Here is a 15,248-nt window from a genome sequence, read left to right as displayed (position 1 = left end):
CATACTTATGGCACTCTCAGATATGTAATATTGGATCATTTTCCTCAATAAATAAATGACCCAGTATAATATTTTTGTCTCATTTGTTTAACTGGGATCTCTTTATCTACTTTTAGGACTTGTGTGAAAATCTGATGATGTTTTAGGTCATATTTATGCAGAAACATAGAAAATTCTAAAGGGTTCACAAACTTTCAAGCACCACTGTATGCATGAAATATGTCATATATGGGATTTTTGATTTTCAAGTGAGTAAACGATATCGTATCGTACCCCCGAAAATCGTGCATGATCGAGTATCACGAGCTGTGAGCACAGCCCTAATGTTTATGTATTTAATATTGGCCTTGAATGGCTTTCCATAGTTACAGTGGTGCTTGAAAGTTTGTGAACCCTTTAGAATTTTCTATATTTCTGCATAAATAGGACCTAAACATCATCCGATTTTCACACAAGTCCTAAAAGTAGATAAAGAGAACCCAGTTAAACAAATGAGACAAAAATATTATACTTGGTCATTTATTTATTGAGGAAAATGATCCAATATTACATATCTGTGAGTGGCAAAAGTATGTGAACCTCTAGGATTAGCAGTTAATTTGAAGGTGAAATTAGAGTCAGGTGTTTTCAATCAATGAGACAACAATCAGGTGTGAGTGGGCACCCTGTTTTATTTAAAGAACAGGGATCTATCAAAGTCTGATCTTCACAACACATGTTTGTGGAAGTGTATCATGGCACCAACAAAGGAGATTTCTGAGGACCTCAGAAAAAGCGTTGTTGATGCTCATCAGGCTGGAAAAGTTTACAAAACCATCTCTAAAGAGTTTGGACTCCACCAATCCACATTCAGACAGACTGTGTACAAATGGAGGAAATTCAAGACCATTGTTACCCTCCCCAGGAGTGGTCGACCAACAAAGATCACTCCAAGATAAAGGCGTGTAATAGTCGGCGAGGTCACAAAGGACCACAGGGGAACTTCTAAGCAACTGAAGGCCTCTCTCACATTGGCTAATGTTAATGTTCATGGGTCCACCATCAGGAGAACACTGAACAACAATGGTGTGCATGGCAGGGTTACAAGGAGAAAGCCACTGCTCTCCAAAAAGAACATTGCTGCTCGTCTGCAGTTTGCTAAGATCACGTGGACAAGCCAGAATGCTATTGGAAAAATGTTTTGTGGAGGGATGAGACCAAAATAGAACTTTTTGGTTTAAATGAGAAGCATTATGTTTGGAGAAAGGAAAACACTGCATTCCAGCATAAGAACCTTATCCCATCTGTGAAACATGGTGGTGGTAGTATCACGGTTTGGGCCTGTTTTGCTGCATCTGGGCCAGGACAGCTTGCCATCATTGATGGAACAATGAATTCTGAATTATACCAGCGAATTCTAAAGAAAAACGTCAGGACATCTGTCCATGAACTGAATCTCAAGAGAAAGTGGGTCATGCAGCAAGACAACGACCCTAAGCACACAAGTCGTTCTACCAAAGAATGGTTAAAGAAGAATAAAGTTAATGTTTTGGAATGGCCAAGTCAAAGTTCTGACCTTAATCCAATCGAAATGCTGTGGAAGGACCTGAAGCCAGCAGTTCATGTGAGGAAACCCACCAACATCCCAGAGTTGAAGCTGTTCTGTATGGACGAATGGGCTAAAATTCCTCTAAGCCGGTGTGCAGGACTGATCAACAGTTATCGGAAACGTTTAGTTGCAGTTATTGCTGCACAAGGGGGTCACACCAGATACTGAAAGCAAAGGTTCACATACTTTTGCCACTCGCAGATATGTAATATTGGATCATTTTCCTCAATAAATAAATGACCAAGTATAATATTTTTATCTCATTTGTTTAACTGGGTTCTCTTTATCTACTTTTAGGACTTGTGTGAAAATCTGATGATGTTTAAGGTCATATTTTTGCAGAAATATAGAAAATTCTAAAGGGTTCACAAACTTTCAAGCACCACTGTATTTTGAGTGCATTTTCAGCCAAAATAAGAATTTCTGAGCGACACACTGGAGTTACATCAAACTGTGAGACTCGAGAGTGCGCCTTTCTCGAGCTGATATCATGCAAAATGTACAACATCAGAAATGTAAAAAGTTCAACGTGAGAATCGTACCTAACCGAGACAGGAGTCTGTTTTACTTAAAAGCCACTTTGTGTGTCATTAAAGTCTGAATACTTGTTTGGCCTGGTAGGTGCGTGCCACTGAAGTTGATCTCGGATCCATTCCCGAATTACCTTTTGGTTCTGAACTGTCAGCATATTTGTCTTTGGTTTTCTCCAGGATTAAATGACGGAGTTTAAAGGAGTATGAATCACACAGGTGAGCACCGACAGACAGACAGACAGAGTGAAAATGGAGATTGTGTGGAAGAGGCATAGCTTTAGATACCATTTGCTGCTGACAAGACACAAAAGTTTGAAAACCAGGGGCCACACCAAATCCCAGCTGGTCTATGAAGGGCGGCTCATTCTGGCTGTGGATCTGGACTTTGATGCCTGCTTCATACGACGTTTCATCTGTGGCAGAACAGCATTGCAGGACGTTAGACAAAAATAGACAAAGAGACTGTGGAGCTGTAATCATCAAACAGATGTTGAATACAGTGCGGGAAATAAAGCCGGACTGGTGGACACTGACTGGTCATTTTCGCATTTGTCCATCTGTCTTTCAAAAGCATCAAACTGGATGGCACGTGAAAAACTGTAAAGATATGGGTCTAATCTACTTCTAATTTTCTTCCAAATGTTATACTGTGGGTGGCACGGTGGTGTAGTGGTTAGCGCTGTCACCTCACAGCAAGAAGGTCCGGGTTCGAGCCCCGTGGCCGGCGAGGGCCTTTCTGTACGGAGTTTCCATGTTCTCCCCGTGTCTGCGTGGGTTTCCTCCGGGTGCTCCGGTTTCCCCCCCAGTCCAAAGACATGCAGGTTAGGTTAACTGGTGACTCTAAATTGAGCGTAGGTGTGAATGTGAGTGTGAATGGTTGTCTGTGTCTATGTTTCAGCCCTGTGATGACCTGGCGACTTGTCCAGGGTGAACCCCGCCTTTCGCCCGTAGTCAGCTGGGATAGGCTCCAGCTTGCCTGCGACCCTGTAGAACAGGATAAAGCGGCTAGAGATAATGAGATGAGATGTTACACTGGGCGAATACATTATATCATAACACGGCCTGTGATTGGCTGATCACAGACACTCTCGATGAATGACAAGTCACCTCTCATCAGCGACTAGGAGTGCAATCTGGCCTGACACCACACGACGCCATTATCAGAAAGGTAGGTATACCATTAACGTTAAAAGAAAATAGACGACTAGAACGGTGGCTACAATTATCGACAGTCCATAATTATCGACACCTTTTCAGAATTACCAATAAAAAACAATTTTACAAAGATGAGTTTCAGTTCCAACAGTGATTATTGGTTAATTAATCAACCGGAAGACCCGCCTCGCCCTTTGATCTTGTCGTCTGATGACACAGCTTGTTACCCGAGATGAAATTTTTTTTTGCACGATCAGCAATTTTTCGGAAAACCCGGACATTCTCATCGCAGGTCAGCATGATGGAAAGATCATGGACATGTTTTTACTTCTCAAATTCACTGATATTTCATGATCTCCTTGTCGAAACCTACTTTGTTTCTTACTCTTTCGTTTGACAGTCGCCATTTTGTATCTCAACGCGCGTTTGAGAAGTCACGTGAGGTGTCGATAATAGCGATCACTTTCACCGGTGTCTACCATTATCGACACCCTGTGGAATTAAGTGACATTTACAACTGTTATGGATCGATCTTTGTGTAACACTGTTGATAGATATAGTACTTAAAAAAAGGTGCTGTGATTTATGATTTTTTTTCTGATTCATAACAGAATGGAATGTTTATAGAGTATTTGGAATCTGATTGCAATCAATAGAATTAGATCAGAATTAAATTCCTCGCATATAAAAATTGACATGCGTGAAATATTCAGATTTTTTAAAATTCCATTCAGAAAATATATACATTTTTTGCAGTTTGTTGTAAATATCGACCACATATTACAATATCAGTAGACATTTTATATTTTGGTTCGAGGAATGACATGCGACGTTTGACCTGGATTTTCATGCGGTTACAATCTCACTTGCCTGTAAACTACAAAACTAGAAATTAATACAAACAGCAACGAACGATGAACAAAATGTGATCTACGAAAATACTTAGAAAGTGGGTAGAAAGTGGAACAAAAAGATTTTCTGACGCAGGTTAAACATCATCAGTTCAGTTGTTGACAAACATTAGAATTACTTCCTCATTTACGTAAACACCGACATCCATATATTTATATAAAAGATATTTTATACTAAATATAAGTCTATGTAAAGCAAATTTTAAATAAAAACTATGTTTTGTGAATGGCATACCACATACCGTTTATTTTCTTAATAAATAATCATGTGGCTGTCGATAATTGTGAAACGGTGTCGATAACTGTGGGCAAAGGTGTCGATAATTGTGGAACGGTGTCATGTGATCTGATATGCGAAGTAATTGGGAATCAACTTGTTTTTTTTCCAGTGGAAGTTTGAGTAATTATTCATGCACAATTTGCATATTGAAAGTCTTTTCTAGTTTTGCAACGGCCAAAAGATCATTAAGGTGTCGATAATTGTCGCTGCCGCTCTACAATTTTTGGACCCTGACAAATTGCTTTTTCCCCCTCTGGGGTCGAGAGCTTCTCCGGCGAAGCTCGGCAGGTTTAGAATGCATAGGTCATGTATTTAGATAAATATCTTTGCGAGTTTATCAAACAAGCATGAGAAACATATTGACAGAAACTTTATACTTTACACTTTCCTATGTGCCCACTGCCAAATAATATGAAATTTTTAAAAATGACCTAAATGAGATGAAACATGAAACTTGTCCCCTTACTCAGTCACACCGGAGTCGTAGTGCCGAGCGCCCACTTCCGCATTCATAAAAGACTATTCCTAGGGCGTAATTTTGGGTAGGGACGCTAGGGACGTGTCCCTACCAATATTCAGCTGCTACTATGGAATCACGATCAATAAAACCGATGTCCTAACCTGAGCAATGATTATATGGCACACAAAGGGTTAAATGTATGACACTGCTAATAATCCCCCCTCTAACGTAGATATCATTCTCTGATTAGCTACCTGTTTCTCGCTAACTTACATGGTTGGCCATCCCAGCTGTCACTCCATCTGCTATAAAAGCAGCACACTTCCCACAGCAGCCGTGACTACCCGCCCATCAACCCCCCGTATCTCACACGTACACACAGCCATGGATGGAGATGTAAGGTTGGGATTTGAACCTACAACCTTGGGATCCAAAGACCAACTCCCTAACCAATAGACCACGGCTGCCCTTGCTAACCTATAAGATCTGCATGACATGAAATTATGATTGCTAATGGAAAAAAAAAAACCCCACACCTTTTGGAAGCTCTGCCTTGGATCACTTTTGTGTCCCTACCAATGTCAAAATCAAAGTTACTCCCTTGGACTATTCCCATGGTAACGGTGCAGTAATCACTTTCACTCTTTTGGTTTTGATTGGTTTCTCTTTCACGGTGTCTTCTTCTATGTTCTAAGTTCTAGTCCACCAGATTTGAGTCTGAATGCCAGATGATATTCCCCATGTCTAGTTTTGAGTCTTTTTAAAAGTCATTTTGTTCCAAAGTTACTTGGAATCTCGTCCTCAAAATTTTAACTCTATGATGTAAGAATAGTTGTATTGTTCATCACTAAATTTCTTATAGACTTATTATAAACATAGCATAAAAATAGTCATTGTTGACATAATGTTTCATGAGTGTTATTATAGTACCTACAGTATATACTGTATGAGTACCAGCAAGTTGTAACCAACTGGAACATCTTGGCCCCCTCATACTTTTTTCTCGACATGGAACTGACCTGTGTGTGCTACTGTTTTCTCGGGTAGAACTTTAAGCATGTTTTTCTTGAATCTTCTGACATTTTCTTGTAAATTAGATTCAATTTGTAGTGTAATTAGCAACTAATGTCTCGTGTAATTTGGCCTTTGAAGATCACAAAAATGTGCCTGGAAATAGTTGAGAAGCATCTCCAGGCGTCTAAAGCCCTTCAGCCATCGAAAGACCCCCGGCCGCATTGTTCCAGGCCTTTGGCCCGTCATTCGGACAGGCTGAAATTTGGACAGACAGACTTGTCTGTCCTGTGACAAGCTGTTTAAAATTCCTTGTTTCCCACACTGTGAATACATGTTTATTACCTCCACCATCTTTGTTGGAGGAGGTTATGCTTTTTGCCTGTGTTTGTTTGTCTGTTCCCAATGTAACTCAAAAAGTAGTGAACACATTTTGATGAAATTTGGAGGAAATGTGCATCATGGGCCACGGAATAATTGATTAGATTTTGACGCAAATCCGGATATGTACGGTATGCGGATCCAGGATGTTTTTGACTGCTCCAAACGTAACTCAAAAAGTCGCGAATGGATTTGGATTAAATTTGGTGTACGACTTTGGTATTATCCTAGGATCAAGTGATTTGATTTTGATGTCGATACAGTAATACGTGGCTTGGCGGAGATATGAAATCTATCATTCGAGTGCCCTTCTAGTTCTCATATTATTTGTGTGAAATCTGATCTGGTACTTACATGAAATAAAGGATGAATCTACAGTCTGGGAAAGAAAGAAATCAGCCCCAGCTTTAGCAAATATGACATCTGATGTGGCGGTCAACAAATGAAACCTCATATTGATGTCGGTTCATCTTTGAAAGACAATTGGTTTAGCCCTGTTCGGACACGGACACCAGCTGAATATGAGCTTTCCACTCCATGTACAAAATTGAACTCTGAGAATGTCTAATGATGAGGTAAAAAGAGAAATGGCGACAGCGAAACATACGAGACGAAAGATACAAATCAGGAGTGGGTTTCCCAACGATGTTACATTTAGGGCTAAAGAGCGAGTTTAAAGACGTTCTTAAGCAACGAACGTTGTCCTGAACTCGCTCATAAGAGGAGTCTGAAGAGCAAGGAGCTTTGCAGCGTGCATCCTCGTGAAGACATTCGTAGTTGCTAAAGTCAGTCGATGAGTTCATATGGCGTTCGTTTTAATCAAAAAACAATGCTTAAAATGTTAATATATTCTATGTCATGAAGCATTACATGTATAATATGGTAATTAATAAATGAAACTATTTTCCTCGGCATATCAGACGCTCGCTGTGAAAATTGTCCATGCAGACGCTCATCTAAGTTTTCAAACCTGTCATTGCTTAACTCGTGAATATTTTCTATCCTTAAAAAGCTTATAATATCTGCTTTCCAAAGAAATGTATCTCATGAAGATCTGTTCAGTGCTTTGGGAGTAACGGCAGGTTGAAGTCGGTACAACAGAGTAAAAACTCTGCTCGCGTGACGTCGGGAAACTGCCGGTGCTTTTCTTTTTGAGTCACGGGAAAGCGATCAGGTTCCATCTCTCTCTCTCCTTATCGGTTTCTGACTGTCGTCAGTATCAATCAGATAGCTTTTATTTATCAGAATGTTCTCTCACTCTCACCATTTCTGATGAAGGATTCAGCAAAATTTCCCATTTGCTAGTTTTGATGTTCTGATTCACGGGAGACTTTGAAAAAAGTTTCCATAACTTTACCTACTTATTTTTTCAACTCAAACCGATTCATGTAAATAAATAAATATTTTATAATATAACTGGAGTTGCTTTGATAAAAAATATCGAGATCTTAGTGGTCGGAATGATATTTTTAAAAAACCGGAAGTCAGAAACGTGAGTGTCAATATCAGTTCAGTTAATGCGAATTGTTTATTGGATGCAACTCATGCGGTTTTTTTGAGGTTCGCCTTGAAAGCTGTGAATATTAATCGAAATAATCGTTTATACGTATTGTTTCATATAAACACTAGTAGGCCTTACTTTTGAGAAATACAAAGGCCTCCAGAGCACAAAGGGGATTAGAAATATTGTGTCATTACTTCTTTACTGAGTGTACTGATTTTACTTTTTTACATAAGTAGCATAATTAATACTAATTATATGCTACTTTGCATAAATTGTTTTTCCGAATTTTTCAAACTTTGTATTCAGTGAACTACCGTTCAAAAGTTTGGGGTCACTTTGAAATGTCCTTATTTTTGAAAGAAAAGCACTGTTCTTTTCAATGAAGATGACTTTAAACTAATCAGAAATCCACTCTATACATTGCTAATGTGGTAAATGACTATTCTAGCTGCAAATGTCTGGTTTTTGGTGCAATATCTCCATAGGTGTATAGAGGCCCGTTTCCAGCAACTCTCACTCCAGTGTTCTAATGGTACAATGTGTTTGCTCATTGCCTCAGAAGGCTAATGGATGATTAGAAAACCCTTGTACAATCATGTTAGCACAGCTGAAAACAGTTGAGCTCTTTAGAGAAGCTATAAAACTGACCTTCCTTTGAGCAGATTGAGTTTCTGGAGCATCACATTTGTGGGGTCGATTAAATGCTCAAAATGGCCAGAAAAATGTCTTGACTATATTTTCTATTCATTTTACAACTTATGGTGGGAAATAAAAGTGTGACTTTTCATGGAAAACACAAAATTGTCTGGGTGACCCCAAACTTTTGAACGGTAGTGTACAACCATCTATGTACCTGCCAATTTTCATGTAATACATAATATTATGGCAGTTTTCTAAAAATTCAGCCTTTTTTCAATCTTTGATTTGTAATATCTCAAGAACGGATAAACAGATTTTAATTCTGTAAAAAAAGTACGTTGTTCTGCATTCGATTCTGAATTCACTGAGAGCGGTTTCAAGCAATTTGGATTTAATTTGAATTTTCACCCGATATGCCGACTTTTACGTTTTTTGGACTATAACATTTTTTATTCCAAACGTGTTTTTTTTTTTAATTAAATGAACCAATGTTCACATGAAAGAATGATTTCATGAATTAATGTTCCTTATGAATCAGCGTGCAGCTGAGTGGTGTTTTGCGTATGAAGGAGGTACAGCATCTAAACGGAAACTTCTTGCTGTGAGGTGACATTGCTAACCACTGCACCACCGTGCCGCCCCGAAGAGGCAGTTAAAGACACACTTAGCACTAAGAGGCTTTCGGGAAACCCACCCCAGTTTCTTTGACTGAAAATTGATGAATAAAGCATTTTTGTGATTATTCCATCAGGAAATGAAAAGCACCTGGCAAACTTTAGATTTCGGATGGTAAGAGGATTTGGGAGTCTCTGAGTAATCCATCAAAACTTGTCACAAATCAGTTGACTTGCATTTTTTTTCCCTGTAAAAGTTTCTATAGCAAAGAACATCGCTTTCCTTCTTCTTTGCCGACTGCACCATTAGACCAATGAAAAGCAAATAGTGAGAAATGCAATAAATGGTTCTTCATGAATGATTAATGCATGGGAATCATTGTCCTCGCAAGCACATTCATCAAAAAGCAGTCCAACAGACATTTGCAGGGAATTTGGACGGGGCTACGCTGGCATCTCGCTCGTCTAATTACTTAAGCGGTTACCTCAAAACCTTCTGTGTAAAGGCCCGGTCCCACTGCACTTACGGATGCAAAGAGGATGTAAAACGTAAAAAAATCTTTGCCATCCGTTGGAAAACACTATGCATCTGTTGTGTACTCATTGCATACGTGCTTCATACGCTTTATCCATCGAGCATCCGTCCACTGTGATTTCATCCGCGCAAAAAGTTTTGAGCTGCACAAAACTTTTAGAACGGATGAACTTTCCGCCGTGTACGATGTAAATCCGCGACATATACGAGCAACAAACGTTCTATGTCCGTTATCATCCGTTAAACGTCTGCTGTATCCTCTCTGTATCCTCTGGGCATCCTCGCAACTCACGTCCGCTGCAGCTGAAAACGGAAAGAGGGAGGAAAGATAAGGTACATGAAACGTCTATTCATCGTTAGTAGCACGGAAATAGAAAGGATGTAAGCGTATGCATCTCGTATATAAAGTATTCAAAACGGACAAAGCGTTTATATCTGGGATGTATCTCGTATATTTAGGATGTCTGGAGTATGTCTAGAGTATGTAGAAGGACACCTAGCGCAGTGAACGGTCTGCATCCGATATACATCCGCGCAACATCCCCTTTGTTTCCATTAGGCGTACGTGATGCATCCCCTTCATCCGCTATGCATCCGCTCTTTCTGCTATGCGTCCGCTTCTCAGTTATCACCGGTAACCCCTTCGGAGCTGTCATCCACTTCCATCCGCTAGACTTCCTATGAACATGCGTTTAACATCCCCACTATATACTACCCACGACCGTTCTTTTCCGTTCTGTTTTCGCAAATTTTCGCCAATTTTGTCCATTTCTGGAGCGGATGAAAACGGATAGAGCCACCCCCGAAATTTTGCTCGTCTGCTGTGTCCTTTTTGCATACGTTTTGTGTCCATCGGCCAGTGGGACCGGGCCTTAATGTCAGTGAATTGGGATATGACCGTCTGGGTGAAAGTGTGGTTATTTTAGCGCTCTGTGCAATCATTTTTAAGGATTTAAAATGGCACTCGAACCACAATGTTTGACTCCATAATTCTCAAATAGTGAGTCAATTTGTGTTGATGTCGAGCCATTATAATCATTTAATTTGTACGCAATGATCTTAACATTAATGCACTTTGTGCCACAGCTACGTTCTTGATTCTGATTGGTCAGAAGGTGTTGATTTGCAGCTGGAACTCCTGTTGCCAGAAGAATGACTTGGACTTAAGAACACGGGGACTTGTCCGATGGACGCGCCACATACAGTCAACGGATTTTTTTTTAAAAAGTGTCAAGTTTTCTGTAAGGTATTTCAGATTTGTGGAAAGAGTCCCCAGTGTCAGTCGCAAACATAGAATGATGTAGCGTGGCTGTAAATGTAAGTGATCACAAAAATTAACTCGTTTCACAAAATATTAAGAGAAACTCAAAAAGATCATGTTGTTCTTTAGTGAATAAACAATTTCATTGGCAAATTGGTGCTGTCAAAAGTCAAAGACAAAGTCCTTTCTGTGCCAGGACCTGGTCTTCCCATGAGGCAGCCTCCCAACCAAGTACTAACCAGGCCCTTAAGGTGCACTGGGTGGCGCCGATCTCCATTTCTATAGCCCTTGGCTGTACTGTGGCGCCTTGCCATTTTACCATTTTTATGATATGACCCGACCACAAGTGGAACTCATGATCTCCTGGTCGAGATGTGGACACGCTAACCACTAAGCCAACTCATGGTGCCAATTAGTGCTGTACAAGAGGAATAAAACACTTTGGGACATGATGTTACAGGAACAAAAGGGCAGTATGGTGGTGTCGTGGTTAACACTGTTGCCTCACATCAAGAAGGTTCTGAGTTTGAGGCTTTCTGTGCGGAGTTTGCATGTTCTCCCCGTGTCTGCGTGGGTTTCCTCCGGGTGCTCCGGTTTCCCCCACAGTCCAAAGACATGCAGGTTAGGTTAACTGGTGACTCTAAATTGACCGTAGGTGTGAATGTGAGTGTGAATGGTTGTTTGTCTCTATGTGTCAGCCCTGTGATGACCTGGTGACTTGTCCAGGGTGTACCCCGCCTCTCACCCATAGTCAGCTGGGATAGGCTCCAGCTTGCCCGCGACCCTGCACAGGGTAAGCAGTTATGGATCATGGATGGATGGATGTTTCAGGAAAAGAATGAACTTCAGGGTGTGAACAAGAACTTTGCTTTGGGCTGCATCACATCACAACACACCGTCGTTGGCGTTTTATTCGTCATTGTGTTTTATTCCTTACTTAACTATATATAATGGAGCTCTCGATCACTCCTAAATCGAAAGTGATGAATAATGTTCTCATGTACAAACACTGGAGGCTCCTTCCAAAAATGTTCAACGAACATCATCTTCCAGAAAACTTCACCATAGCTTCTTTCAGCTGCTCCTGTCCATTAGGGGTTGCCACAGTAGATCTTTTTTTCCATCCATCCATGATCTGTAGCCACTTATCCTGTTCTACAGGGTCGCAGGCGAGCTAGAGCCTATCCCAGCTGACTATGGGCGAGAGGCGGGGTACACCCTGGACAAGTTGCAAGGTCGTCGCAGGGCTGACACATAGACACAGACAACCATTCATACCTACAGTCAATTTAGAGTCACCAGTTAACCTAACCTGCATGTCTTTGGACTGTGTGGGAAACCGGAGCACCCGGAGGAAACCCATGCAGACACGGGGAGAACATGCAAACTCCACACAGTTTAATAAAACCACTACGGTACACCACCGTGCCACCTTGGATCTTTTTTTTCCTGCATATTTGATTTGGCATCGGTTTTATATGAGATGCCCTTCCTGACACAACCCTCCCCAATATCAGGACCGGCACCAAGTATGCACTGGCTTGTGCAACCCCAGTGGCTTGATCTTTGATATAATCTGCACATCTTTGAACTGTGGGAGAAAACCAGAGCACCCGGAGGAAACCCACACTAACCACGACACCACTGTGCCGCCCGGAAAACTTCACCATATCACTGTCTCCAAATCCTTTCCTGTGGCGCTTCAAACATGCAAGTCCCTTTGGAAGGTGTTACTATAGAAACCTACAAATCCGATTAGAGGATTCAACGGTGCTGTGGTACAAAGTCAGTTTGCGATACATAAAAGTGGAACTCAATGTAGAATGTGGAATATTTGTCATTTTGTTGTTTAGGGGATTGATATTTACCTGAGTCTCCCCACACTGGCAGGTATTCATCTTGCTGAATATCGATCATTATCTCCAGCCCATTTCCTGTGCCGCCTTTTAACGTTGTCAGCAAGGGGTTGCCATCCAGGCCCGAGTTGAAGGTGTAACACTTGCCGTATCTCGTATAAATCTGGGGAATGATACAGAGGAACATGTTCATCAAAAATTACCGCCATGATGCGGGTGAAATTTTCTTTTTTCCCGCCAAGGTCAATTGGACAGAATAAATCTAAGTTAAGGCTGTGAAGATGTATTGTGTATTTCATAAATGAAGACAGTACCGTTGGGTAACTATGAAATTGAATAAGAACTCAATCAATCAATTCGTTGCTCAGCAGAAAAAAAACAAAACAAAATTAGAGTGCTCTGAGAGCACAACATCCCCCGCTACAATATATTGCAAACGAAGTTGCAATACGTGTATTACTGTCCTATAACAAAGCCTTTGGCCAAGTTTTGTGAAATTCCTCCAAAAATTGTGAGAGGTGTTGATTTCAGAAGGTGAGAACCCTTTCCGAGATGGACGGACGGATGGATGGACAGACATTGCCATGACATAATCTCAGTAGGGGATGAAAAAACCCTTCATAAATCCGCCAAACTTTATTCATTATCCCCCGTTGGCTGAAAGGCCCGAAGGGGGATTATGTTGTGGTGAAGTCCGTCCATCCATCCGTCCGTCCGTCCGTCCGTCCCAGGAAGGGTACTCGCCTTCTGAAATCAACTCCTCTCACAATTTTTGGAGGAATTTCACGAAACTTGGCAGGATTCTTTGTTATACCTCTGTAATACGCATGCTGGAATTTTGCTCAATTCAGTCACATTTTACCAGCGTTACAACCCTTGATTACCAAACTTGTACTTTGACAATTTCATGAGGGTGTATTAAGCACTTACAGCATAGATATAGTTTCCAGCAGGGGATATTGTGCTCTCAGAGCATTCTTGTTTTAAAGTGGTGAAAGACAATCCTTATATTTCTAAACTGGAAAAGATAAAATGAATCCAGCAGGCTGATACAGGGCTTCCTGATCAAACCGAGACACTAATGACCAACGCTCAGCCTTTACCTTGAACAAGACACATCTGAGCTTTAACAAGCAGCTTAATGGTCTGGAGGTTTCAGCTCTGCTTTGTTCCTGCGCATCCAAATTCAAACGGTGCTGATTAAAGATAAGGTGATGATTTGGCAGGGTGTCATTTGTTTCAGAAATAATGGAAAAAATAATGGAAAACCCCCACCCAGTAATAAACCCGCACATTTTCAATAACCAGACAGTCGACTCGTTCGAGTCCAAAAGTAACTGTTGAAATGCTGGAAGGGATTTGAACGCTATTACGAAATGCAAATAAAATAATAAAATACGGTGTCCTAGAGGTATGCTTGAGATTTTGATCTCATTTGTGTTAAAAGAATGGAGAGACGTTTAATTATTCATGTTTCTTCCACCCAAGGAAATATGTCAGGGTGCTGTTTTGGTGCAGGCTGTCACTGTTATAAAAAGCAATAAGTTTTTCATTTTCTCCAAAATTAAATGAAAGTCTGACAGAACGTTATATTTAAAAGATCTGGAGTGATGGAACAGGAGGATAACCAGACCACACAAACCTTCTATCTGATATCGAGCTTTTGAAAAAGAAAAAAAAAACCCAATAATAAACAGCATTGCACCTGTAGTGTCGGTCTTTGAATTGTTTGGTTTCGTGGAAATTTCTAGAATATTATAAATAGCTTACACTCTGGGGCGGCACGGTGGTGTAGTGGTTAGCGCTGTCGCCTCACACCAAGAAGGTCCGGGTTCGAGCCCCGTGGCTGGCGAGGGCCTTTCTGTGTGGAGTTTGCATGTTCTCCCCGTGTCCGCATGGGTTTCCTCCGGGTGCTCCGGTTTCCCCCACAGTCCAAAGACATGCAGGTTAGGTTAACTGGTGACTCTAAATTGACCGTAGGTGTAAGTGTGAACGGTTGTCTGTGTCTATGCATCAGCCCTGTGATGACCTGGCGACTTGTCCAGGGTGTACCCCGCCTTTTGCCCGTAGTCAGCTGGGATAGGCTCCAGCTTGCCTGCGACCCTGTAGAACAGGATAAAGCGGCTACAGTTAATGAGATGAGCTTACACTCTTAAAAAATATCCAAAATTGCAGCTCTTGAACCATGATTACTGCAACAACAAAATTCCATATTTACGGTGTGATTTAATTTCTTTAGTTTTCCGCAGCATAACAAAGAGGGTTAAAGAGTTAAATATGGAGGTGATTATAGGAAATCGCATGCACTGATTGGTCAAGAGATTTGGACTACTTCTCGATAATCATCTCGAGCGACTCATCAAAATGGCGGCCAATCACTTCGTCCCTGTGAGGAAGAATTACAAATTGCGAAAGAAAATGCTGTTCCTAAAAGCACTCAAGATGCTACGAAGGTAAGGTGGAATTGTGATTTATTTTATCGATTTCAAAACAAATTTTATCCATTTCAAACAATGTGAC

The 15,248-nt window shown here is 40.9% G+C and overlaps 1 protein-coding gene across 1 annotated transcript in view; it reads right to left on the bottom strand.

The window, feature by feature from the left end:
* Positions 1-15,248, bottom strand: part of asic1c (acid-sensing (proton-gated) ion channel 1c) — a 201,897-nt gene that overhangs the window by 44,417 nt on the left and 142,232 nt on the right. The window contains exons 2-3 of the mRNA XM_060921059.1: positions 12,741-12,891; positions 2,407-2,534 (exon numbers count right to left, since the gene is read on the bottom strand). Coding sequence (XP_060777042.1) covers positions 2,407-2,534; positions 12,741-12,891 — 279 coding nt within the window. The remainder of the gene's footprint in view (positions 1-2,406; positions 2,535-12,740; positions 12,892-15,248) is intronic.

Source organism: Neoarius graeffei, chromosome 5 (assembly GCF_027579695.1).
Source record: "Neoarius graeffei isolate fNeoGra1 chromosome 5, fNeoGra1.pri, whole genome shotgun sequence".
Classification (NCBI taxonomy): domain Eukaryota; kingdom Metazoa; phylum Chordata; class Actinopteri; order Siluriformes; family Ariidae; genus Neoarius; species Neoarius graeffei.
The sequence above is the reverse complement of the archived record's forward strand: the minus strand, read 5'-3'. Positions and strand labels throughout refer to the sequence as shown.